At 45.0% G+C, this 24,230-nt stretch overlaps 3 protein-coding genes across 3 annotated transcripts in view; 2 read left to right on the top strand and 1 right to left on the bottom strand.

Annotated features, from left to right (window-relative positions):
* Positions 1–24,230, top strand: part of LOC142804087 (uncharacterized) — a 446,442-nt gene that overhangs the window by 21,662 nt on the left and 400,550 nt on the right. The gene's annotated exons all lie outside the window — the stretch shown is intronic.
* LOC142804086 (uncharacterized) overlaps positions 1–24,230 on the bottom strand; it is a 446,178-nt gene that overhangs the window by 23,610 nt on the left and 398,338 nt on the right. The gene's annotated exons all lie outside the window — the stretch shown is intronic.
* The window catches only part of LOC119170147 (Huntingtin interacting protein 1), a 130,636-nt gene that overhangs the window by 37,029 nt on the left and 69,377 nt on the right, over positions 1–24,230 (top strand). Inside the window, exons 12-17 of the mRNA XM_075890657.1 lie at positions 1,223–1,284; positions 5,210–5,375; positions 7,322–7,391; positions 9,140–9,228; positions 11,382–11,450; positions 12,820–12,954. Coding sequence (XP_075746772.1) covers positions 1,223–1,284; positions 5,210–5,375; positions 7,322–7,391; positions 9,140–9,228; positions 11,382–11,450; positions 12,820–12,954 — 591 coding nt within the window. The remainder of the gene's footprint in view (positions 1–1,222; positions 1,285–5,209; positions 5,376–7,321; positions 7,392–9,139; positions 9,229–11,381; positions 11,451–12,819; positions 12,955–24,230) is intronic.

Here is a 24,230-nt window from a genome sequence, read left to right as displayed (position 1 = left end):
GAGGCATTCGCTGATCAGCTCAGTGGGTTGCACTTTGGTAATCATTAACTGGTAATGTTTAGTACTTTTTGCACTTTAGTGATCAGGAAATGGTTAAGTGACACTTTAGTAGTCATTAACTAGTTAGGTTGCAATTTAGTAGTAACTATTGACGAGTTAGGTCTCACTGTGTTGGTTAGGTCGTACTGTAGTAATCATTAAATACTTGGATCTCACTTTAGTAATCATTATCTGGTTAGGTTGCACATAGCACTCATTAACTTGTTAGGTTGTACTGTAGTAATTGGGAATTGGTCAAGCTGCACTGTACTAATCTTCAAAAATGAACTAGATTTAAATTTCTCTGAGTTTCACGTGCCGGTGTTATATTTACTGGGGTCTACATATTTAATAATTTTGTTTACTTATGGTCCTTTAATGTACACATAAATCTATGCGTATGAACACATTTGCACTTCATCTTTTCTAAAGATTGTCATTGCTGCAGCAATAAAACCTGTGACCTCAAGATCAGCGGCCATTCTTGATAAGCACTGATCTACTGTGCAGTAGAAATTGAAAGTTCATGCCTTATTTGCATGACTGCTAGTCTACTCGAATGTAGTAAGTGGCTCTTCCCCCCCCCCTCCTGAAAACATCTTGGCTAAAAAAAAAGAAAGGAGTGCGAGCACATTTTTAAAAAAAAAAATTTTTTACAACACCTCAAAAAAAAAAAATAGAAATTTTGATGTGGTAAGGTGGCTTCACAGGAGGGCCTAAAGGCTGTGCAGAAAAGTTAGCTTCATGGGAATACGCGAGGATACTCTTCAGAAAAATTTTACAACTGAAACTAGTTTTCGATTCTACGTTGACCTCCCAATTTCAGATTTCAGATTAAGACAAAATGGGTAGACTTACAATCTCGTGAGTGCGGTAACTGTGCTCAATCCGTATTGTGTTGTGTATAGCACATTCAAGGAGTGATTTAACAGGATCGTACTGAAACAAACTGTCAGATAATGTGTCCACAAGTACAGCTGCAGCAGAAATTTTGTAACCTTATGTGCTGAAAAAGTGAATGAACAGTCGCATAAAAAGAATGAGTACTCAGATTAAGTTCAAACAGCTATTGTGTACCAGCACTACATACGCCTTGCATGCTGATAAATTTGAAAGGAAATGCCACAGCACATTATTTCGACTGAGTATTCTCTGTCGCACATGCATTGTCTTGCCCTTGCAGATGTTTGGTGCTGCAGGAGACAGGGCTGAGCTGAACAACTCCACAAGCGATGAGGCTGAGAAGTAAGTAGGGGACAGACGTATCATTAAAGTGTAACTTGGAAGCCACTGCGCATTGAGCACAGTTTCGATGCTTTGTGGGGCTGTCTAGCCTGCATTCTATTGAGGCTGTAGAACATTGCTTGTCGGACTGCCTAGACAAGCAAAGCCCTGCACGTTGTCTGAGAGAATTGAAGAGTTTATCGCTTTCTGCGTCTTCAAAAGGAGCAGGCAACACTGCTCAAACCTCCCAAACAGCCGTTTTTTGCGGCTTCCAGCAGACCGTGACACGACACAGCAGATGCAAGGTACCCACTATACATCATGACAACAACAAGCGCGTTCCACACATTCTTTTCTGCCGTATGCAAGTTTGCTGCGGCCGCACCATGCCCGTCACTTTGCATATCCCATATAGTGCAGAATATAGCTCGAAATTTTTTCCAAAAAATGTCACTAAAAAGTCACCCCTTGACCTATGTACTGTTCCTTGGCTAAGTGATCATCTGGCAACAGGGAGTGTCGTATGCTTTTTGGGCATCAGCATCGACGTCGCCTTTTTGGGCCGACGTTCTCTGCCGATGCCATTTTTCTTTTCTTGTTCATTCAGTGTTCATAGCGAGTGGCGACCTTACTCTGCAACCAGCCATGAATATCAGGACACGGGGCCAGTTCACCGCTATGTTAAAAGAAAAGTTATTGAATTCGCAAAAGCGAATGGCGCCATGACCGCACAGCAGCAGTTTAGAGTGTCCGAGAAAAGCGTCAGGTACTGGCGCAACCAAAAATCCAAACTGTCGGTGTGTGACACGAGGAAGACGTCATTTCGTGGTCGCCGAGCTCTGCACCTGGAACTCGAGGACAAAGTGGCCGATTTTGTCCGCGAGTACCGCGCCAGATTCCTGCCAGTGAATGCAGAGCTTATTCAATCAAAAGCCGTCAAGCTCGCCCATGAAGCCGGTCTGTCAAAGAAAGACTTCAAGGGATTCATTTATTGGGTTCGTCGCTTCTTGCGGCGCAAGAGATTTGCCCTTCGATGGCGCACGTCGATATGCCAGAAGGTGTCGAAGATGTACAAGGACAAATTGATAGCGTTTCAACTCTACGTGAACAGCCTCCGGCGGCAGCATGGCTACATGCCAGGCCAGATCGGCAACGCCGACGAAACGCTGATGTAGTTTGACATGCCATCATCCACGACTGTTTGTGAACGCGGGGCAAAAGACGTGAAGCTTTTGTCGACCAGAAGTGAGCATTGGCACTTCACCGTTATGCTTTCCTGCACGGCCGACGGCAGAAAGTTTCCCTCTTCATCATATTCAAGCGGAAAACGATGCCGAAGGAAGCCTTCCCACGGGATGTCGTCATCCGCGTCAACGAAAAGGGGTATATGGATGAGGCTCTAATGCACGAGTGGATCCGCACAGTGTGGAACTGGTGGCCCGGAACGCTTCTGCAATACCGGAACATGCTCGTGTTGGATGCGTTTGGCGGGCACTTGACGGCATTAGTGAAGTAGAGCCTTCCCGATGGAAAGACTGATTTTGTCGTCATTTTGGGAGGGATGACGTCAACACTCCAACCGCTGGACGTAGTTCTTAATAAACCTTTCAAAGACCGTGTGCATGCGTTTTACACCGAATGGATGGCTGACGACAACCCGCGGACCCCGATAGGCTGGCTCTGCAGGCCAGCTCTCGCGACAGTTTCTGGTTGGGTCTCCGAGGCATGAAGGTCTCTCTCTGCCTGAAGAGATGCTGGTGCGCGCAGTCGAGAAGTGCTGCATCAGCAACGCTCTCGACGGCACTGAGGATGCAATGCTATGGGAGGTGGCTAGTGATAAGCAGTCGTCGGAGGAGGAGAGCTCCGACAGCTCAGAGGACTGAATAAAGTTAATCCGAGAACAATTATGCTTTTTTTTTTTGCTGATCAAGGTAAGGGGGTCGACCTATATTCCGCCTCGACCTATATTCCACATTATACGGTAAGTAAAAGTAGCTCACTGGTTCAAAGCACTGCAGTCAACGAGAAGCGCAGATGCACTGACAGCAAGCATGAAGCATACACTGCTTGTTTTATTTCGTGACATCCCAAGTATGCCGTGCATTGTCATAGACCATCAAGCTTCACTGAGAAGAGCATATTGCTTGTAAAATGCTTCTCTTCACTGCATGGAACCAACAGGCCAGTCGCCGCCCTCGTGTACGGTCCAGAGGGACAGCGTGAGCTCAGTAGATGACGCGCTGCTCACAACTACCAAGGGATGATTGGCTCTATGTGACAGTACTGCCAACAAATGAAACAGTGTCGGTTCATCATAAAGATTGTTTAATTCGCTTGTAAGCAAGCTTCGAGACATGAAAAGGCCTAATAATTGTCACCGAAACGCTTGTTAGCACTTGAGTAAGAATGCACAGATGAAAAGAAGACTTGATTGCAAAAAGCAGGTTTTTAAGGGCGAGTCCGTATACAACTTACTGCAGTTGAATCTCATTGATTCGAACATGCTTAATTCGAACTTCCTGTTAATTCGAACTCTCGATGAGGTCCCGTCAAAGCTATGTGTATTCCAATAGGTGAAAACGCCCGGTAATTCAAACGCACAAGCATTTGCGACGGTCAATTCGAACATACCGCGCTCCGAAAATGCTCTCAGCACCCTGCCCAATCCTGCAGCAGCAGCACCTCTGACACCTCAGCGCTGCGTGCAAAGGAAAGGAAAAGGAAAGAAAAGGCTGCAATGGAATGTTTGCGCTCTCTCAAATGCCGATCTGTGACGCGCCTGTGCCACGCTTCTCCCTTTTCCGCCACTGCCACATAACGACCCTTTTTCTTCCAACACCACGCAAAAAGAGACAGAGGGAAAAAACAGCTGTCGCAAAGTGTGGCTCTCTCTCACGCGCCGGTGCCACGCTTCTTTCTTTCCCGTCCCTGCCACGTAACCCTTCTCCTTTTAACAACGTGTGTGACAAGAGCAAAAAAAAAAAATGCCAATCTGCTTCTCATTACGTGAAGACGCTCCTCCTTTCTCGTCACGTGCTGGCCACGCTGCGGCTTTAGCGTAGAGGGTAGTAGTGGAGATACAGTCGTTGTCGTCGTCTTTAGGGAGTGTCGGCGCTGGACATTGCCGTGCGCAACTTCTCTTGCCAGGAGAATGCTGAAGTCAAAGCAGACATGCTTTGCAAGCTGCTTGCAAAATTTATTGACTCGCTGCAAGGCAATCATGTGCAGACAAGCATCACCGTACTTCAATTAGTGACGGATGTCCTGTAATTTGTGAATAAACGTAAGTCTTCTGAAACTTCCCCCTCGTGTGTTAGCTCAATGCACATGCGCCACTGCACAGGGAGCCCTCCGTTTACTTAGTTTTCATTAATTCGAACTTCTTTTCATCCGAATAAATTTTCGGGCCCCTTTGAGTTCAAATTATCGAGATTCGACTGTACTGATATAACGACCATTTTTAGCAGCACTTTCGAGTTCATTGTAAATGTGTTCTATTGTATTGAGACGTGGTCAGTGTTGCTCATGGTGTTCATGCTACTCTTGTGTGACAAGTCTTGTGTTTTGCCTGACGTCTTTTCATCCTCTTTACTTTTTTCACATATATCTCGTAATTACCGCAGTACAGTTAAAGCAGTACGATTAGTGTCCCCTATAGCTGCCTTGGTTTCATTATCCATTGGTCCCCATTAAGTTTAAACAGTTATATGGCAGTGTAAGTAATGCCGGCCCAAGTTTTGACCTTTATGCCAAGCTTGAGGCTTACAGCACCTTAAGTGACTGGATAAATGGCTGCGCAAGCTCTTATTTTTAAGTTACATGCATCGAAGCTCTTCTTTTTTGTGTTTTCATGTTTCCGTTTTCAGTTTCTTGGCATTCTGCATGTCACTTATCTAAGCTCAGAGCTTGCATGTGCGTGCCAACCCCTCTGTGACGTGCCGTGCAGGGATCGGCTGATAGCGCGGCTGCTGCGCGAGAACTCTGAGCTGAGGATGGAGCTGCAGCGAGTCCAACTGGAAGACCAGCGATACATCGACGACCTCAAGCGGCACGTGGTCGCTCTCGAAGCACAGGTCGCCGAGCATGAGCGGACCATCCGGCACCTAAACAAGGTGCAAGCCTTTGACTCTACTCTCCGCGCTTTCTTTCTTTCTGAGACCTTTGTGCTGTGTCTAAAAATAGTGAGTAACAGCTCACTATTTTCTGTACTTCATGGACATGAGGCTCTTCTTTCTCTGCTAGCCCTATATAGTTTCCCTATGTATCTAAAAAATAGGCTGGTTGCACTTGTTTGTTGGTTGGTTCATGATGACTTTCCTGTTCTTGTTCGTGTACGATACTCACGGGTTGAAAAACGAGAATTTAGGGCCTAGTGATGTACAAACTTTTGTTCCCATTGTTTACAACCTGTGTTATATCGGCATAATTTTTACTCAGACACTTACACGAGAGCCAACATCTTTACCAACTAGATTTGCGGCAACATGACTCGGTTATCATAAGAAATCCCTCATAGTAGCTATGTAATACTGTAAAAAAAATAATGCTTCGTTTCAAGCTTTGAGTACTGTACTATGAAACATGACATTTTATTAAAAGCACATGAAGCTGCACTGTCAAGATAATTGACATATGAGCAGCTATAGCTAAAGCTGAGCTGTGGGTATGAAAGCTAGGCATGCTAACCAGTCGGCATAATGCCTAAAATGAGCAAAATTTCTCGTGCCTTGGAAAATGTTTTGTGTATAACAGAAGAACTGGTACAGTGATAAATGGGGCTGGGCTGTAACTAGCAGAATGGTTTCCTATTGCACAAAAAATCCTGCTTCACTGTTGGTTTCAGTCGTGTACGTCACATCGCGTTTGTTGTTGGGGTGTCCCCAAATGAGTGCGTGATGTTCAAGTTTTGTTTAGCATGCACGGTGCGTTGAGCTTGTTTGGAATGAGGGTTTTAATGGTGTCTTAGCTGCATTGTACAGTCTTGCACATTAGAAAGGTGCATTAGAAAGGTGCACATTAGAAAGGGCGTGCCCAGTGCCTGGGTTTGTGATTTAGCTGCTATTTTTTTTTTGTCTCCAATTTTTTTAATGGTTGAAACAGCAGTACTATTTTTATAAACACTCTGTAGCATTATTCGTTATTGTATTTCATTGGTATTTCAACACCGAAGCTGTTCCTTGTCGACACTTCCCTCTCCATTTGCGTAGTGCTTATCGCAGCTTTGCGAGAGTGGTACTCTGTAGAAGACGGAGGGCAGTGCCATGCCAAGATAAGCAAGGGTGAGGCTCGGTGGAAAAGGGGAATTAAGAGGTGGCAGGAGAAGGGGAGTGTTGAGGTTCAGTCGAAAGGATGAACCAGTGAGACGTGACCAAATTTTGGTGAGGGGGAGACTCACAAAAGGGGCATCATTTGCTGTCTCGACAGTGTTCGCAAAGTGGACATGGCTGCACTTTTTTCTTCATCACTTTTAATAAAAATACAGGCGATACAATACGCATAAATCAATACGCATAAATCATTTCGCATTTGAACATGGAGTGTCCTCAGCATCTATTTCAGAAAGAAAGAAAAGCATGAGAGTGCTACAGATGTTGAGATTAGTGTATAGTTTAAAAGGTCAACATGTGTTCTTAAATGTCATTTATGGAAGTTCAAACCTTAGAAGATGGTGCAATTTGCTGTAGTAGCGATTGTGCAATAGTTCAATTATATGCCAGTAATAAGAAAGAGAAATAAAGTCTCGAGAGAAGAAAATGTTTTGTGTCATTTTGTTGAAAAACACCTGTTCCAACATTCTGTTTGGCTAAATTCACAGAAAAAAAAAGCGCTTCAGGTTAAATCTTACTCCTACGGTACTTCATGCAGACTGTCACGCTCTTCATCTCTAATTACTGTGAGTATTTTTATGTTGCTTTGCTGATCTTAGTGTCATTTTTAATCCAACACTCTAACCTGCCGATGCATGTGTGGCTGCTTTATTGTGTGATAATAATTCAGCTGTGAAGGCCATGCCTGAAGCAGTGGTGGCAAAGAGATGCGTGTCTCTTTTCGCTCTCAGGAGACGGAGGCATTGCAGACGACGGCCTCGACGGGTAGCGATGCATCCAGGAAAGCCGAGGAGGCCGAGAGTAAGAGCCTGTAAACTGTCCAGTGTTCTCGTCTGCCAGCACATGCATGTGCATGCACACGGCTGTTTCACATTGGCAGCTCAGACCAGCATGCTTGGTTTGCATGAGGGTATCTCAGAAAACAGCCAGCAAAATTTGGATTAAGAATACATTTCATTGACATTGCCGGTTACCAGTCTTGTTTTATTTTTCTTCTTTAAAGTAAAACATCTTATGTCAATCTTCACCAAACTGAAGAAAACTCTGTGAGAGACTGCACTCCCTGCTCGCGCAGACACGCCTGTACGCATAGACCACAACCGACAAACCTGCATGTATGCATGTGTGAATCTGTGTGTGAATAAGGAAAGGCCAACTTGTGCCAAGTTTCTTCGGTTCAATAAGTTACGAGTTATTAAGTAGCCCAGCAGCAAGTCTTTACAAGCTATATTGTAACGGACATGTGAAAGGCAGAGAAGAGAAGGAGACGAAGACAAAGAGTCTTGGCAAGATCGCAGTGCTCTACTGCGAAGATCCATCGCTAACCTCTTGTCAATAAAACTATTTTATCACAACTCACTGCAACAGTATTTAGGCTTGTGCGAAAATTTCGAAGTATTCGAAACGAACTAATAATGCAAACGGTTACATGCAAACTAATAATTAGTCCGCATGTAATTCCCTGTAAAGGTGGTTTCACTGCATAGAAGTGGTGTTAATCTGTGAAACACGTTATAAGGAGAAATTCGCACTATTGCGAAGCCTTACTTTAACGTTAAACGAATATATTAGCCTCACATCGATTCGTTTTTTAGGTTTAAAAGCTTGTTATACCGACTTATATGCTCTAAGTATAGAAAATTATAAATTTTACATATTTTACAGGTTATCACTTGCATTCTACTGAAAGTTAAACCCTGCTACTGTTTAAAGTTGTTCCCACTTCCTTTGAAGCAAAAACAAAAAGTGACATTTGCATGGGTCTTGTTTTAATTAAAAAAACATTGTGCAGGTCAGTTATGTCATGACAAATATGCCAATTTTCTTTATAATATACATACTATTTGAGTTTGATTCAAAATTATTCAACCAAAATCACTATATTTTTTTAATTCAGTTCGAGCTTAATATTCACTATTCCCACTAGCCTACTTATATAGATACCTACGCATATGCTAAAAAAGTAGCTTTTTTTATAGAAAGGGTACTTCACTAAGGAACTAGGAAGAGTGCACTTACTGAGCACAAATATCGAGAAACAGGAGGGGCAGACACAGAAGGAACAATTGCTAGAAGCTGCCTTTCCCTTCTTTATTGCTGGTTCACATGGAGACCCGTCCATGTGATACCCATCCTCAAATGAGGCTAAGGTCATTAGGTGCTGTACTCAAAGTTGCTCTCTTTTGTTGAAGCTTCATTGCACCCCGGCAATTTTCTAGCCTCTTAAAATGTAAATTGTGAGATTTTAATGTAGTAATACTTCTGTTACATGAATAAAAAATGCATGCTTTTTGACTGACAGGGTGTGTTGTGTTAGAAAGTGAATAGTGCTGGACTTGGGCCTAGAGCGCCTTACTGAAAAGAGGGTGAAGCTGTCATGTCACATCTCTCCGTAAGGTGCACACCAAGTTGTGGCTTTCAAGCGCTGCAAGACAGTGTCTGCTTCCCCCTTAACTTTCATGAGCATGGTGGCTCTTGTGTGACACATTTGTCTGTTGATGAAGGTCGACACATGCTAGCTGTGTACCCCTTTCTTTCTCTGCGCACAGAGAGGGCCAAGAGCAACGAGGAGAAGTTCCACAAGATGAAGGAGGTCTACAACCAGCTTCGGGAGGAGCACATTGTCCTGCTCAGGGCGGTCCGTGAGCATTTGTCACTGCTTTACTTGGACTATGCTCTGTGTTTTTGTATCTCTCAAACATATCCTTTATAATGAAGTATGTAGCTTTTTTGGCTCTTGTATGATGTTTTTATTGTAGGCACGGCACTTTACGTGTGGAAAAGTCAAGAAAAAGAGCATTGGGAGATGTAAGCTTTCTTTCAACAGTGCAAACGAGACAACTCATTAGAAACAGAACATGCACAAACACGAAGCGCAGACTTCCTACTGTGTCTTTGCTTGTAGGGTTCTTCATCAGGCAGTTCAACCCGTTGTGGGTTCATCAATATTTTTCACATAACAGAAATCATGCCTGTGGAATACCTAAGTAGCATGCTTAGGAATAATATGGAGCAAGTTTTACCAAAATATGACCATTAGTTTACGAGAAAAAAAAATATGTCCCATCGACCCATGAAGCGTCTTTTAAAAAGTGGGAAAACACCTGTCGGATTGTCTTATGAGGGCACAGAGCTGTAGTCCTTTTGCCAAATTTTAGCACAAAAAAAGGCCCGATGCAAACGGTACACAGGAGCACTTCAAAAACTATGCAAAAAAAAATTTTTTTTTGTGGTGTACCTCATTTTTGTATGTGGTACACAATCTGCGTCTCTACCTGTTGTGTTCAGCACAATTGCTCTGTCTGAGGTTTTTGCGTACATCAGCTGTTTTAGCTTCTGCCTGTAGCTCTGGTTGGCGTAGATAAAGATGAACACCTCAGTTATGCCTGAATTTCTGCCCATATGTAATATTGTGGTCATGAGTCATGGCAAGCCACATTGACGTGATGTCGCTCAATGCATCGAATCCTGTAAGTGCATTAACAACTATCGTCAAATTCAGGAACTCTATTCAAGCCCGAGATATCAGCTTTTCTCATAGTTCTTTGTGCATTTGTCTTCTGTTTCGCTTCCTGGCTGTTGAAAGCATAAATTATTTTGTCATTCTTTTCCTTTGGCCCTTAATTTCAGAAAGAGCATTTCAGCTGCAGCTTTTGGCCTAATTGCCACTGCTCTCATAGTGGTAAAAAGTGGTAAAAAACTTGAGGGCCTTTTTTATATCCAGGTGCTGTTTTGTAACATAATAGTGCACTTCTAACTTTAAGAAAACAGCTGGGTGTGTGTCTTCTGTAGTTAGGCTAAGTAAGGAGTTCCTTCACTTTTTGTCAAGTGCACTTCCAACATGATTTTTGGCTGATATATTGCTCCAGTTTCAAAATAATATCCCTAGTTGCATGCCAAAATTACTTCTTTTGAAGATCGAAAAAAGGAGAAAAATACCGTGAATCTATAACTTTAGCTATTTTGCACACAGTGTGACACCACTTTTAAAGAAAAGTTCATCAGCATAAAGCAAATTCAAATTTGACGTATCAATAATATCATGCATCACAAATGTACCAAATATATTTTTTGAATTTCCTAAATGCTCCTGATACACTGTAAGGGAAAAGCATTGAGCTGATGGCAACATGAAGCAGCAGAGAAAGCTTTTACTGAAGGAGATGAAGTGGGACACATGCGTCGCATTATCCCTCGAAGGGTTAAACATGTCTTCAGAATTGAACGAACTAGCCCAACAACATGTCTTACCAGATGTAAGCTTCTGTTCCTGTATGTAGCCTGCGAGGCTTTCTGGGGCAATGGCCACGTTGTAAGGTTCAAAAACTATGCAATCCCGTTGGACCACGACAATGTTTTTCACTTGCCTTCATTGATATCAGTGGTGCTCAAGACCTGCCTTTCTGGGGCTACTAATATAGAAATAACCAAGAAAGGGAACAAGGAAACAGCCTTTGTCATAGCATGACTGATAGTGCACCCATACCAATTGATATTGCACAGGTTGATTATTCATATACTGTTGACATCGAATTGCATGCTTGTCCAATTTAGTATTGCTTTATTTCATTATTACTGGACTTTGATAAAAAATAATAGAGAACGCATCCTTTTCTTTGCGATGTTGATGGCTTTGAACAGTTGCATCCTGCAAAACCAAGCCTCTCAGCCAATTCCCTTATTTTTTATTAATTTATATAATGCATTGCTCAAATAAGCCACTGCATTTGGTGCTGCTAGTTTAAAAATTCCCAGTGAGTCCATTCAAATTGCTACTGACGATGCTTGCAGAAAGCAGACATTGAGAAGCAGCTTGTCTCCGCGAAGGTGGCCGCGGAAGGTGCCGAGAAAGTACGTCAGGTGAGCTGCTCTTCCTCCTTCTAACATTTCTTGTCATTTTACTGCTCTGAATTTGCTTTTTGTCGATGCATCTTTTGAGTGTGGAGCACTTCAGAAGCCCGGCTTGTTTGTCCATCCATTCATGAGGCATGATCACGCTCGCATTAAAACGCTCAATGCAGGCCATAACAAGGCCAATGCATCTGAATAGCCGATACTCAAAACTGGGTTAAAATGGATGAATAAAGTCTAAAATAAAATAATTAACAGCAATAATTGAGAAATAATCGACTAAGCAACTCTAAAAAATTACATCTCCCGCTAAAGGAAACCATGTGTGGATGTGAAGCAGTAGGCGCTAACACTTACACTGGTGGCAACAATGACGCTGGTGCTCATCGCGGCATTGCGCAGAGGAGAAACCTGGGAAAGTGCAAAGCATGTAGTGATGCACCGGTGTTTCCTACTGGAACATGCCAATTGCTGTTGATAAGCATTGAGAGACGGAAGACTTCCGTTGAACATAGGGACCCGTAGTTTGCTTTTAGTGCGCACGCTGCGAATTTTCATTGTTCTACAAAGCACATGAGAAATCTTCTACTGGCACTACCTTGGAGGTGAAGATTCAGTGCCTATATATGCAGGGTGGTCAGTGAACGGTTGTGAGCGCGAGCAGTAGGTTTTTCGATCAAGAAAACTTGCTAGAAGACGCTGCCTGTGTCGGCGTTGCGATGCGAGAGAGAGGAAGCGTAGAAGAGAGAGGGGAAGGGGCGCACATGCGCAATGGCGGTGTAAATGCCGTGGGAAAAAATGTCTAGAGGGGATGGGAAAGCAAGCATACGAGCGAGCGTAAACAGGTGGTAGTAGAGTAACAAGCAACTGTTAGGGGGAAGGAGGAGAGTTGCGCATGCACAGTGTGAGTGCAGATGCCGACAACAATGCGGGACATGTTGCCGCTATAAGATGCTTCGAATCTAAAAGATTCCAGATACCTTGTGTCTGACTCTGAGGTTGCGCAAGAGAGGGTGCCTGAATGTGCCTGCAAAGTGCACAACTTAATTTTGCAAGCTGTTGAAATTGAAATGGCATGGCACTTTATTTTGACCATACTCTGCTAGGGAGAAACAAAAAGAAAATTAATTTCATGCTGAATGGTGAGTTTGTTTATAAGCTCCCCTTTCTCTCACTGCAAGGAGTGCCTCGTCACGTTTACTGAGCCTCAAGGGGTCCCTGAAATATGCATGGCTGAGAACTGCTGTTTAGGTGAATGCATATATAACTCTATCTTTTTGTGTTCGTCGATGCCCCATTACAGTGTTTCAGTAACTTAGCAGGTGTTTTTTGTTGTTGTTGTTGTTGTTGTTCTCATGGGCCTGATTTGCTTTTACAGGATCTGGGGGAGCAGCTGAGGCAGGCTCGCGAGGAGAAGAGGACAGCCGAGGAACAGCTAGGTGGTTTGGCCGCCCGAGGTGCTGAGGCGGAGACCCTGACTAGAGACAATCAGACCCTACGAGAAAACATTCAGGTGCGCTTTTCAGAAAGAACGAGCCCTTACAAGCCTGTCTTTTTAATCGTTGTTCAGAGTAGAGGTACAAGTTATTGATTTGGTTTTTCTCTTCATTACCTTCCATGGCAACTCTCTGGTTGGGGTGCTGCGCTTGAGCTCTAAGCCGTGTATCCAATATAAGCCGCAAGAGCCACATCCCAACTTTGATAAAATGCATGAACACTCATGCGCTGTACGTCGGGTGCTCGTTACGAGACTCCAAGGGATCAAAATTAATCAACAAAGCTTTCTTATGAAATTATGAGCTTCAAAATTGTGGTTAGCTAGGCTTGTTGGTGTAGCGATATACCACTGTGAAGAGCAGAGAAACAGGGACGCAGGTTAGAAGATGATGCACGCACTTCAGAATAGCGGCATTTCCTGTTCCGCACTGTTTGCAGTAATTTAGCTCACAGTTTTGCTAAAATTGCACATTTAACTTTATGTTGATGGTATCTCTTCTGTAATCGCTTGCAACAGCGTGAGGCCCAGTTTCTGTGTCTATGTTTCTATGGGGCGCCAATACTAAATGTTTAACCTAGGTTGACAAATAGCTTATGATTCTAAACGTTTGCAAGGTGTGGTAACTTATGCCACTGTATATATCACTTGGCATTCCACTCTAGCTTAGGAAGTGAGAAGCGGTGCACTTTCTTAACAAACATAACGAATGCCTTTTATAGTGCTCATTAGATATTATCATTTTTAGTCTAAAGTACTGTTATAATACCTAAAAGCCTCTCCCTCTTCAAACGACCCCATGCTGCTCATCTCTTCCTCCACCTGCCCAACTCCATCTTACCACCTGAGCTCTTTGGCGCAGCTGTATCTTTTCTCCCACATTTAACTTCTAGTTAGTGATCACAAATTGCAGGCATAACAGCATTATAATTTGCTTATGTGCTTTCATAGCAGTGGTTGCAACCCTATCAAAAATGCACACATAATTTATTTCCTTGTGAAATCTCTGTTTATTGCAAAAAAATAACACTTGTGTGGCTCTCATTTGTCGCTTAATTTGGATTAATGTCATTTTGTCTCTCATATTCGGTAACGCATGTTCCTCAATAGTTTGCACTAACTCGCCAGTGTTAAAGATGAATTTTCACCCTTGTAATGCTTCAGTATAGGTACAGTAAACCCTCGTTATAACGAAGTCAGCGAGATGAAAAAATAATTCGATGTAAGTGAAATCTCGGTAGAGCAAACCTCACATTAACAAACTTTTCAGATGAGCAAGCGCTAATTTAGTTCTGCGTTATTTTAACAACGCCTCATGTTGCGACCGGGGTTTCCAGACACCGGAGGTCCGGGATGAAGTTGTCGAGGCAGGAGGAAGAGAGACTTGAAGAGGGTTTATTTACAATATATACATTGCGAACTCTCTACACGGTGAGCCCTCAAACGTGGCAGGCCTCTACATGACTCCTAACATAGCGCTCCATGGTGCTTGGTTCTACATGGTTCTGCTCGGTTCTGCCTGGTTCTCTTCTCCAAAAAAAGCACCCCGAATGAGCCGTGGGGGCTCATTATAAAGGGTCTGTCCTCCCCAGATCCCTAGATCGGGGACCGCGTACAGAGGGCACCGTCCAACCACGGATCACACATTACCCGCGAGGGTGACGAGCACGCACGGTCCACGTGAACGTTCAAAATTGAAGCGTGGTCACTGCACGGCCATGTGGCACGAACGTGGCTCCTCCTCGTCAAGGGGTGTCGCTGTGCGAGGGGTCTGAAGTTGATGACTGCATCCATCGAAAGGGCCGCCGTAAACAAGCTTCAAATGGTCGCCGAACGACTCGTTCAATTAGCGGGACGATTTCCGGCCGCCGCCGCCGCCGTCATCTTCCAAAGAAGAAGCTGCACTTGTGGTCTCCCGAACTGCTCACGGTGTCGTGGCGGCAAGACGCCGCACCCTCCGGCCAGGGGGGAACAATACATGGCGGACACAGGCCGCCAACCCGTTTGGCGACTAAAAAGGAACATCAAAAGGAACGCCGATCCATTGTCAGACCTGGCGCCGGTCCTAACAGTAGGCAGCCGGTCGTTCGGTTACTTGTTTGGAGATTAAAGGAGCGCCGCTCCCTCGTCAGCTCGGGCGCCGGTCACAACAGCTCGTCCGCCGGCGGGAGAAGCGACCTGAGGGTGACCAGCTGCACAGGTTGCCCGAAGTGTCGCTGTGTAGTGCTGGCTTCCAGGCCACTGCTGATGACGCTCAGCCAAGGACTCTTTCCCTCTCGTTCCTTGTGGCTCCCCTCTGGGAAAAGCATTCATACACACCACCACAGGCACGGGAGAGCACCCTGCCCGCACTGAGACACGTCGAGTCCGACAAATTATCCAAAAGCAACCTTACTTAAGCAGTATTACCAAACACAAAGCAGCAATCGGGACGTTTCTCTGAGGTTTCACCAAAACTCCTAATCCCGATCCGATAATAATCTTCCCATCAAACTGCTTTCAAGAAAACTAACTGTCAAGTGATGCGCTCACCGTGGCATACCCGAGTGCTTGCGTGAGTAATCCGCCGTAACCCACCAGGTATCATACTCATAAAATAAAGCATTTTACTTCACGCTATCTTTTAGTTCCCGAAATTTAGTGCCGCCAAAGCCAGTCGTCAATTCCTTTTGAGAAGACGAAAGCATAACTGCCGTGCTGTACCTGCATCAGGAACATCTTTATTATACATCCGCAAACGCACATCACAGTGCTATAGTGCTCCTGCATGGATGAACCACTCATTAACTCTCGTGAGGTTACCACTCTACACTCAAGCTCATGAACTAAAACGTACACGTAAACCCACGAATACCCTTCCTTACTTCAACACCGGAGACATGCGAACAAAACAAAAAATAACAACAAAAAAAACTTTCGCATGAATCCTGAAAACCTCGCAAGAATATCCTTGCGTCCGTGCGCTCACTCAAAATTCGTCTCTAACGTCGGTCCTACTTGACAAACGCCCCTAACGTGTCGTTATACTGCCGCAAAACGGTTACCTTTAAAACCAATACATACAAAGCTTAAAAAATAAACAGCATGGTACCTGCTACGTAAACGCTATCTAGTAGCAGAAGTACAAAACACATTCCAAAAGGAAAACTGACCTAAACAGTCAAAACAGATATTCAAAACTAAAAAATACAAATCCGCGGGAGAGCCCTCCGAAACGCTTACCGCTGTCACTTAATTTTGAGACGAACGCGCGGCGTCGCGTCCTGTGGGTCTTTCTAGGCGAACGGGAATGGAACAATGGCAAAACCCATTCGCTTCGCCTCCGACCCCCGCAAAGCTCTGCGCTGACAACCTGCGTTCTTACTCTCGCTGAGTACCTCGCACTCCCGCAGTCCATCAAACATGCCGTCGATAGAGCGACGAAAGGGTCTGCCTTTCTACCCAACGTGCTTTTTTTTTTTTTTTCGTTTTGTCCGGCGGCTCGGACGCATACAAACCAACTCCGGTGCCGATGACAAACGCCTAATTCTGTACGCTCTAATGCGTGTCACTATCCTTCCAATAGATCTCCTTACAACGCATATCGGCAACTAAAACGATAGAGTGCTAACGAAAACAAAGTTCAAACTAGTTATTTACAAAATCACTAAAGTAAACAACCAAAACATTCCTTTTTACAGTCCCGAGTCGACGTTTTCTGACAGGCTAACAGCTGTTCTCACTAACTTTTTAGTCTAACTCGTGGTGGTCGCGCCCGGAACGATTTTCTCGAGAAGCGGGGTCTACAACACGCGTCAATCGCCCTGCTACCGAACCCCGCGACGTTCCTCGAAGCCGACTTGCTGTCGCTTCCTGCCCCTCGAAAACCACCGACTCTTTTGCCCCGCACCCCGTCCAATGCACCGCGAGAACAACGGAAGGGTCTCTTGCCCTTCGGCCACTTACGCACACAATGCGCTTCTCTTTTCTTTGTTCTCTGGCCGCTCGGACGCTTGCGATACGGCAACTTTCTTGAAATTTCGCTCCGCCATTTGAATACATTCCTCAAACGCGTCGCGATTTTTGCCTCGTCGTTACGGCGCTTTCTCCGTTTGTCACGCTTCTTCGTGCCGTCTACGGAGCCTTTCGCCAACCTCTGATGCTCGTCAGCACCCACTTGCTTGTTAGCTTTCCCGCGCGCACTGTCTGAATGATTGCCTAGCAATTCATCCTTCCAACACTGCCGCGTACGATGCGCTTTTCTTTTCCGGCGGTTCGGACGCATACGATACAGACCCGTCAGAGAAGACAACGGCACTTTTCTCGCGATGTCACTCCGCCGTTTGAAAACCTTACTCGAACGCGTTGTGCTCATCGCGAGCTTTGCCTTACTGTTGCCCTTCGGACGCTTTCTCCCCTGTGCACGCTTCTTGGCGCGGACCTGGGAGCCTTTCGTCCTACTCTGACGTTCTTCATCACCGATATGCTCCTCCGCCGTCTCGCGCGCCCAGTCCTGATGATCACTTATCAGTTCATCGCTAGACCGCGGCCGCGTAGATTGCGCTTTTCTTTTCCTCACTCTCCGGCCGCTTAGACGCATGCGATTCGAGCCAGTCAGAGAAGACAACGGGCCTTTTCTCGCAAATCCGCCACGCCGTTCGAAGGTCCTCGTCAAACGCGCCGTGCTGATCGCGAGCCTTGCCGCGCTTCTGTTTTTCGGACGCTTTCTCCGTTTGGCACATTCCTTGGTGCCAAACCTGGAGCCTTTCGTCCGCCTCTGACGCTCATCAACATAGTCTACAGGGCTGCAAGGTTCGATGGAACACTCTGTTAATCTTAACTCCGTTTCCACCACCACGGAACCCTCACACCCTGCTGCGACCGCGAGCTCTTTTCTCTCAGAATGGGTTAAAACCTGTTCCATTCCCTTACAGGCACTAGCCTTTTCTTCGGCCTCAAACGGCACCGCCGCTATATCTACAGATATCAGACATGTAGCCTCCGCTTCAGTTGTAAACGGCACCGCCGTTACATCGCACCGTTCGTGCGCTACATCTACAACTTTCTGACCTGTAGCCTTCTCTTCAACCTTAAACGGCACCGCCGCTACCTTGCACCGCTCGTGCGCTACATCTACGGATTGACCACTCTGCTGCAATGCCACCCCTCTACGCCGAATCCTATCTATCTCTTCGTCTAATTCCTGCATCCTTTTCATATGTTCTTCATGCCTGCGCTCAGCTTCCAATTCCTCCTGGCGCCATCTTTCCTTTCTTTGCGCCCTTTGTACTTCCATATGTTCTTCATGCCTGCGCTCAGCTTCCAATTCCTCCTGGCGCCATCTTTCCTTTCTTTGCGCCCTTTTTACTTCCTCCTCCTGGTCCAATAAGTACATATTCCCGAAGTGCTCGATTTCCTCATTGTCACTATTGCTTTCGAGAATCACTTCGCGGAGTTTAGAAGCAGGCATATCATCATTAAAATCTAGCTCCAGATCCCAACACAGGTTCAGCAGGTTCTCTCTCGTCAATCTCGTAAGATCCATGGCGACTACTTTGCTTTGGCTCAGCTGTGACAAAACACAAACCCACCAGCGTTTCAATTCTGGGTCTAGAGAAATTGAAGCCTGGCAAATCTCACAGCGGAGACCACAAGCTTAAGCACCCAAGTAGCACTACGTGGCCAACATCCCTCTCTACTTTTTCTTGTTAATTTTTCACTCCTGCTTTTTACAACATCCTAAAATTTAACCCGCAACGTACCCTTAGAAATTTTGAAACATTACCACTTGTTCCTATTGAATCATCTAAGCTTTCCTGCTTTAGCGTACTTGCTCAGATAATCATCCAGTGCTGCCTTGTGCTGAGATAACAACCACAGTGGCCAGGCAGTTGTTGGTTATATCTATCTTTTAACGAATCTAGGCTAAAAGACTCGATATATCTCAAGCACAAAGCCAGGCACTCACCCCATTACGTGCGGTGGTGGTACGCTGCTTCGATCCCGCCGAGTTCCAGGGCTTTCGGCTGGCCTCCGGTACATGTCGCTCTCCGTCGCAGACTCGTATCCCACCGCTGCCACCAGTTGTTCCGACCGGGGTTTCCAGACACCGGAGGTCCGGGATGAAGTTGTCGAGGCAGGAGGAAGAGAGACTTGAAGAGGGTTTATTTACAATATATACATTGCGAACTCTCTACACGGTGAGCCCTCAAACGTGGCAGGCCTCTACATGACTCCTAACATAGCGCTCCATGGTGCTTGGTTCTACATGGTTCTGCTCGGTTCTGCCTGGTTCTCTTCTCCAAAAAAAGCACCCCGAATGAGCCGTGGGGGCTCATTATAAAGGGTCTGTCCTCCCCAGATCCCTAGATCGGGGACCGCGTACAGAGGGCACCGTCCAACCACGGATCACACATTACCCGCGAGGGTGACGAGCACGCACGGTCCACGTGAACGTTCAAAATTGAAGCGTGGTCACTGCACGGCCATGTGGCACGAACGTGGCTCCTCCTCGTCAAGGGGTGTCGCTGTGCGAGGGGTCTGAAGTTGATGACTGCATCCATCGAAAGGGCCGCCGTAAACAAGCTTCAAATGGTCGCCGAACGACTCGTTCAATTAGCGGGACGATTTCCGGCCGCCGCCGCCGCCGTCATCTTCCAAAGAAGAAGCTGCACTTGTGGTCTCCCGAACTGCTCACGGTGTCGTGGCGGCAAGACGCCGCACCCTCCGGCCAGGGGGGAACAATACATGGCGGACACAGGCCGCCAACCCGTTTGGCGACTAAAAAGGAACATCAAAAGGAACGCCGATCCATTGTCAGACCTGGCGCCGGTCCTAACAGTAGGCAGCCGGTCGTTCGGTTACTTGTTTGGAGATTAAAGGAGCGCCGCTCCCTCGTCAGCTCGGGCGCCGGTCACAACACTCAGTACAGCGAACTCATGTTCTGAAATCTGTATCGATAACCGGAGAGGTACGCAAGCAGACAACACAGCGAATGAATGCCTTGCTCCTCGGAACACACGCGGTGGTGCGGAGGGGAAAAAAAACTAAAGGGCGACTTTCTTTTCTTTCTTTTTGTTGAAACGCCGAAGCTGCAAGTTTACAAGTGCTCAGGAAAGGGGCGAGGGCAACACGGGAGGGCAAGGTCGGTGAGGCAGAGTGGGTGTTGCGGAGCAGGAAGCATGGGCGCAGAAAACCTGAGACAGCGAAGGAGCAGAAAACGAAATGCGAGGAATTTTCTTTTTTATCTTTTTTTTGGTAGAGGTGATGACTGCCATACGCTTCAGGTTTTTCCTTTCTTTTTCGCTTCTACATGTGCTCCAGGAGGCCTTGTCAGTCGTGTTCATCTCCTTTCGGTGATTACTTATCGCGTCCGCAAAGCAAGTCGGCGTCACTGCGGCCCTACTACAATAGGGAGTTTTAGAAAAACATTTGCAGGCGCTGCCATGTCGCTGGCATAGCAAGTGCCATATGAGTTCTAGAATAGCGTTTGCCCTCTTGCAAACTGCAACGCACAATCGCAGCTACACGGTAGCCTCACAAGGCACTGCAACGAACATACTTGATTTAATACTCCTCAGGGATCACTTCCCAATAAACAAAACTCTTAACAAGTATTGTTGAAGAAATATCCGACCACAATATACTGATATGCCACCTGCCTCTGTCGTGCTCTATTTCAAAAAATTACTTTGAAAGGAAAATCATTGACTGTGAGAAATCAAACAATGCAGGCATTTTCACATACCGGGCTCATGAATTCACACCATTTTCAGAATTTGCTTTTGGTCCATCGGCAGACGTAAATGCCCTTTGGATAAACTTTAAGACAACAATACATGACTGCATTGCCAAATTTATTCCGTTAAAAATTGGGAAACCAAGAAAATACAATGCATGGGTAACGCGTGAAATAATACATGCCACGTCGTTCCTTGATTACGTCGTTCCTTGGAGAAGACAAAAAGTCAATCAGTCCAGAAATCTAAACTGATTAGCGCTAAACAAGAGCTGAAACTAAAGCTGAACGAGTTGCGAAAACAATACTATGATACCAACCTACCTGATTTCCTAAAAAAAAATCCAAAGAAATTTTGGGATTATTTTCGTGCGCGTAAAGCTTTGACGCCAGAACGCCCTCAGGATGAAAATGTTGTCCAAGCTGATTCATTCAGCAAATATTTTCAATCTGTATTTACTACAGATAACGACTTTCTTCCCCCAGTTGCTTCTACAGGATCCAACATTGATCCACTCACCATATATGATTTAGGAATCTTTAACATTCTGCTTGGAATAAAATCTAGTGGTCCTGACAATGTCCCAAACGAATTTCTAAAACAATATGCAGAATGTACAGCAGATCCCTTGGCATAATCTATCGCATGTCACTTTCAACTGCGCGTTTGCCAAATGACTGGAGGAAAGCAAAAGTAATTCCGATTCATGAATCAGGTTACATGAACACTCCTTCTAACTATCGACCCATTTCTCTTACCAGTACCATCATGCAAGATCCTAGAACATATAATATTCAAACACTTGACTGTATACTATCTTGAAGAAAACAGCGTACCAGCATCTAGCCAGCATGGGTCCAGATGCGAGATGTCAACAGTAACGCAGTTGACTGAAGCTGTTCAGGATATCGTACGGGTGATTAACAATGGCGGCCAAACAGACATCATATTCCTAGATTTCAGTAAAGCGTTTGATCGTGTTTGTCATAGCAAGTTAATTGCAAAACTAAAGGCAATCATTGGCAGTGGCAGTATTTCAGCTTTGATTCGGGATTTTTTTATAAAGCATTCGCAATTACCGTATTTACTTGGGTAATCCTCGCACTCGCATAATTCTCGCACCCCCCACATCGGCCAACAAAAATACGATTTTTTTTTCCTCGAGTAATTATCGCACCCCCGAAAATTGCCGCAATATTGTCGTCTGCTTGTTTAGGCTGTTGATGATGATAGTGCACGCTATCTGGCGCCATCTCTTCAGCATCAAACGTACTATTATTGCACGGAGATTCAATCCAAGCCAAGCCAAAGCGGCAAGTGCGCGTTGTATGTGCGTGTTTTGTATGTTGTGGTGGTAATCTTGTCATGTTATGGGGCGTTACTGAAGCTACATGCTGCTTTCAAGTTGAAATTGATTGATCATGCACTAAACAACGGCAACAGGGCCGCCGGTAGGCCCTTCAGAGTCGAAGAGTTTTGTGTTCCCTACTGGTGACAGCAGCTGAAAGCCACCAAGACTCGTTGGGCCTGCCGTGTGCATAAGACTGGGATTGATGGTAAACTTTATTTCTTCAGAAGGAAACTGCGGACGATTATGTTAAATAGCCATCCGCCAAATACTGACATCCTACGCTTACCTTTTGGGGGCTCCTGTTGAGTGACAAACGCTACCGCTTTGCCCGCAACGCCCACAAGCTTTGTGTATGGTATTCTAAGTCTCGGCTATTTGCTTGCACTTTTTGTGTCTTAAATAAATCTTGCCTTGTGTTGAACCTGTGCTTTTATTGTTGAGGTAAATTTTAATTAGTACTTCTCAAAGCTTGCTGTTAGTTGCTGGTGTGAGAATCCTGATTTGCGGCCACCTTATTTTCTTTTTCACTCTGTACATTTTCGGGGAAAGTTTTCCTCGCGTAATTCTCGCACCCTCCCCCCCCCCCCAACTTCGCATCGGTCTTTCGCCAAAAAAAGTGTGAGGATTATGCGAGTAAGTACGGTAGTCTTTCTTGATGAAACATCATTTGATACTGTACCAATTTAGTCTCGTGTGCCACAAGGTTCGGTCTTGGGACCGCTATTATTTTTAATTTATATCAATGACATCGTCACTGATGCGGAATGCGACATAAAGCTTTTTGCAGACAACTGTGTCATATATAAAGAAATAAAATGTTATGAAGACCACCTCACCCTGAACAGACAACTTAATTTGATTAACACGTGGTGTAAACAATGGCAAACAGCTATCAATACTAGAAAATTTGCGTTAATGACGGTGTCAACAAAAAAGAACACTTCAGAAATTGCCTATTCACTTAATGGCACTGAGCTTACTAAAGTTCATGAACACAAGTATCTAGGACTAACTCTAACATCTGACCTAAAGTGGAACAAACATATTGCCAACATATTCTCAAAAGCCACCCGTAAGTTGTTCTTCCCCAGAAGGTCGCTCAAGTCTGCTCCCAGTCACATCAAACTCCTAAGTTATACAACCTTTGTGCGGCCAGTGCTTGAATATGCTAGCATTGTTTGGTTCCCCCCACAAAATTACTAACGTAACTCAACTAGAAAAAGTTAAAAAAAAGCAATACGGTTCATACACAACAAATACAAGCGCACCGACCCATCGACAGAAATTTTAGCATCATCTGGACTACACACATTGGCAGGTAGAGCAAAATAAGCTCGCTTGAAATTTATGCACAACATTCTGCATGATCGCTTTGACATAGATTTTTCAATTTACATCACTTTCTCTAGGTCCCGTATATCACGCAATAAGCACAATAAAACGCTAGCTGAATACTTCTGCATTTCTGACACATTTAAATATTCATTTTTTTTTACTGCAGTTGGGGAGTAGAATCGCCTTGACCAACAATTGCAAACGTTGTATCACCATCCACCTTCTGTGACACGATAGAAAATATGCACTAACCACGAAAAAACATTTTGTGTTCATGCACATTGTTCTTCCATTGTTTACATGATTGTTTATGTTACACTTGATTTTATTAGTTTGATTGTTGCGTTGTAAATACTAACATTGTACTAGAGATAAGCATGATTTAAATGCACACGAAGCATTTTAGACATGTGTACCTTATCCCGTTTTTCTGTCCGATACACAGCTGTGTTCTGTACTGTGCTGTTTTTTTTTTCTCTCTCTTCTTTTTTTCTTCTTTTTTTTTTATGCGTCCTCAAGTTGTATCAACATACCCACCTGCCTTGGTCTCCCTGTGAGACTGGCAGTATTAAAATAAAAAAGTTAATAAATAAATAAAAAAACAGCGCTTGCAGGCTGCTATTTCAGATTTTTGCGGGCAGGCTATGAACGCGACCGGCGACTCGCGTTATGACGCATTCGCAGTGGCAGCAACCGCACCGCAAGCGCTCGCGGTGCGCTATTACAAAACTCTCTAATGAGTTCATCTCTGCTTGCGACGAAAAAGCGGAAGAGCTTCAGTTTTCGCTTAGCGAGAAAGTGGATTGGACCACCGAATCGCACCACAGGAATGTGGATGAGTTGGAGGCCTTCGCGCTGCGAAGTCTTTGCTACAGGCATAAAAAAAACAC

Source organism: Rhipicephalus microplus, chromosome 3, assembly GCF_043290135.1.
Source record: "Rhipicephalus microplus isolate Deutch F79 chromosome 3, USDA_Rmic, whole genome shotgun sequence".
In the NCBI taxonomy this organism is placed as follows: domain Eukaryota; kingdom Metazoa; phylum Arthropoda; class Arachnida; order Ixodida; family Ixodidae; genus Rhipicephalus; species Rhipicephalus microplus.
Note: the sequence above shows the minus strand (reverse complement) of the source record. Positions and strands in the feature narration are given on the sequence as shown.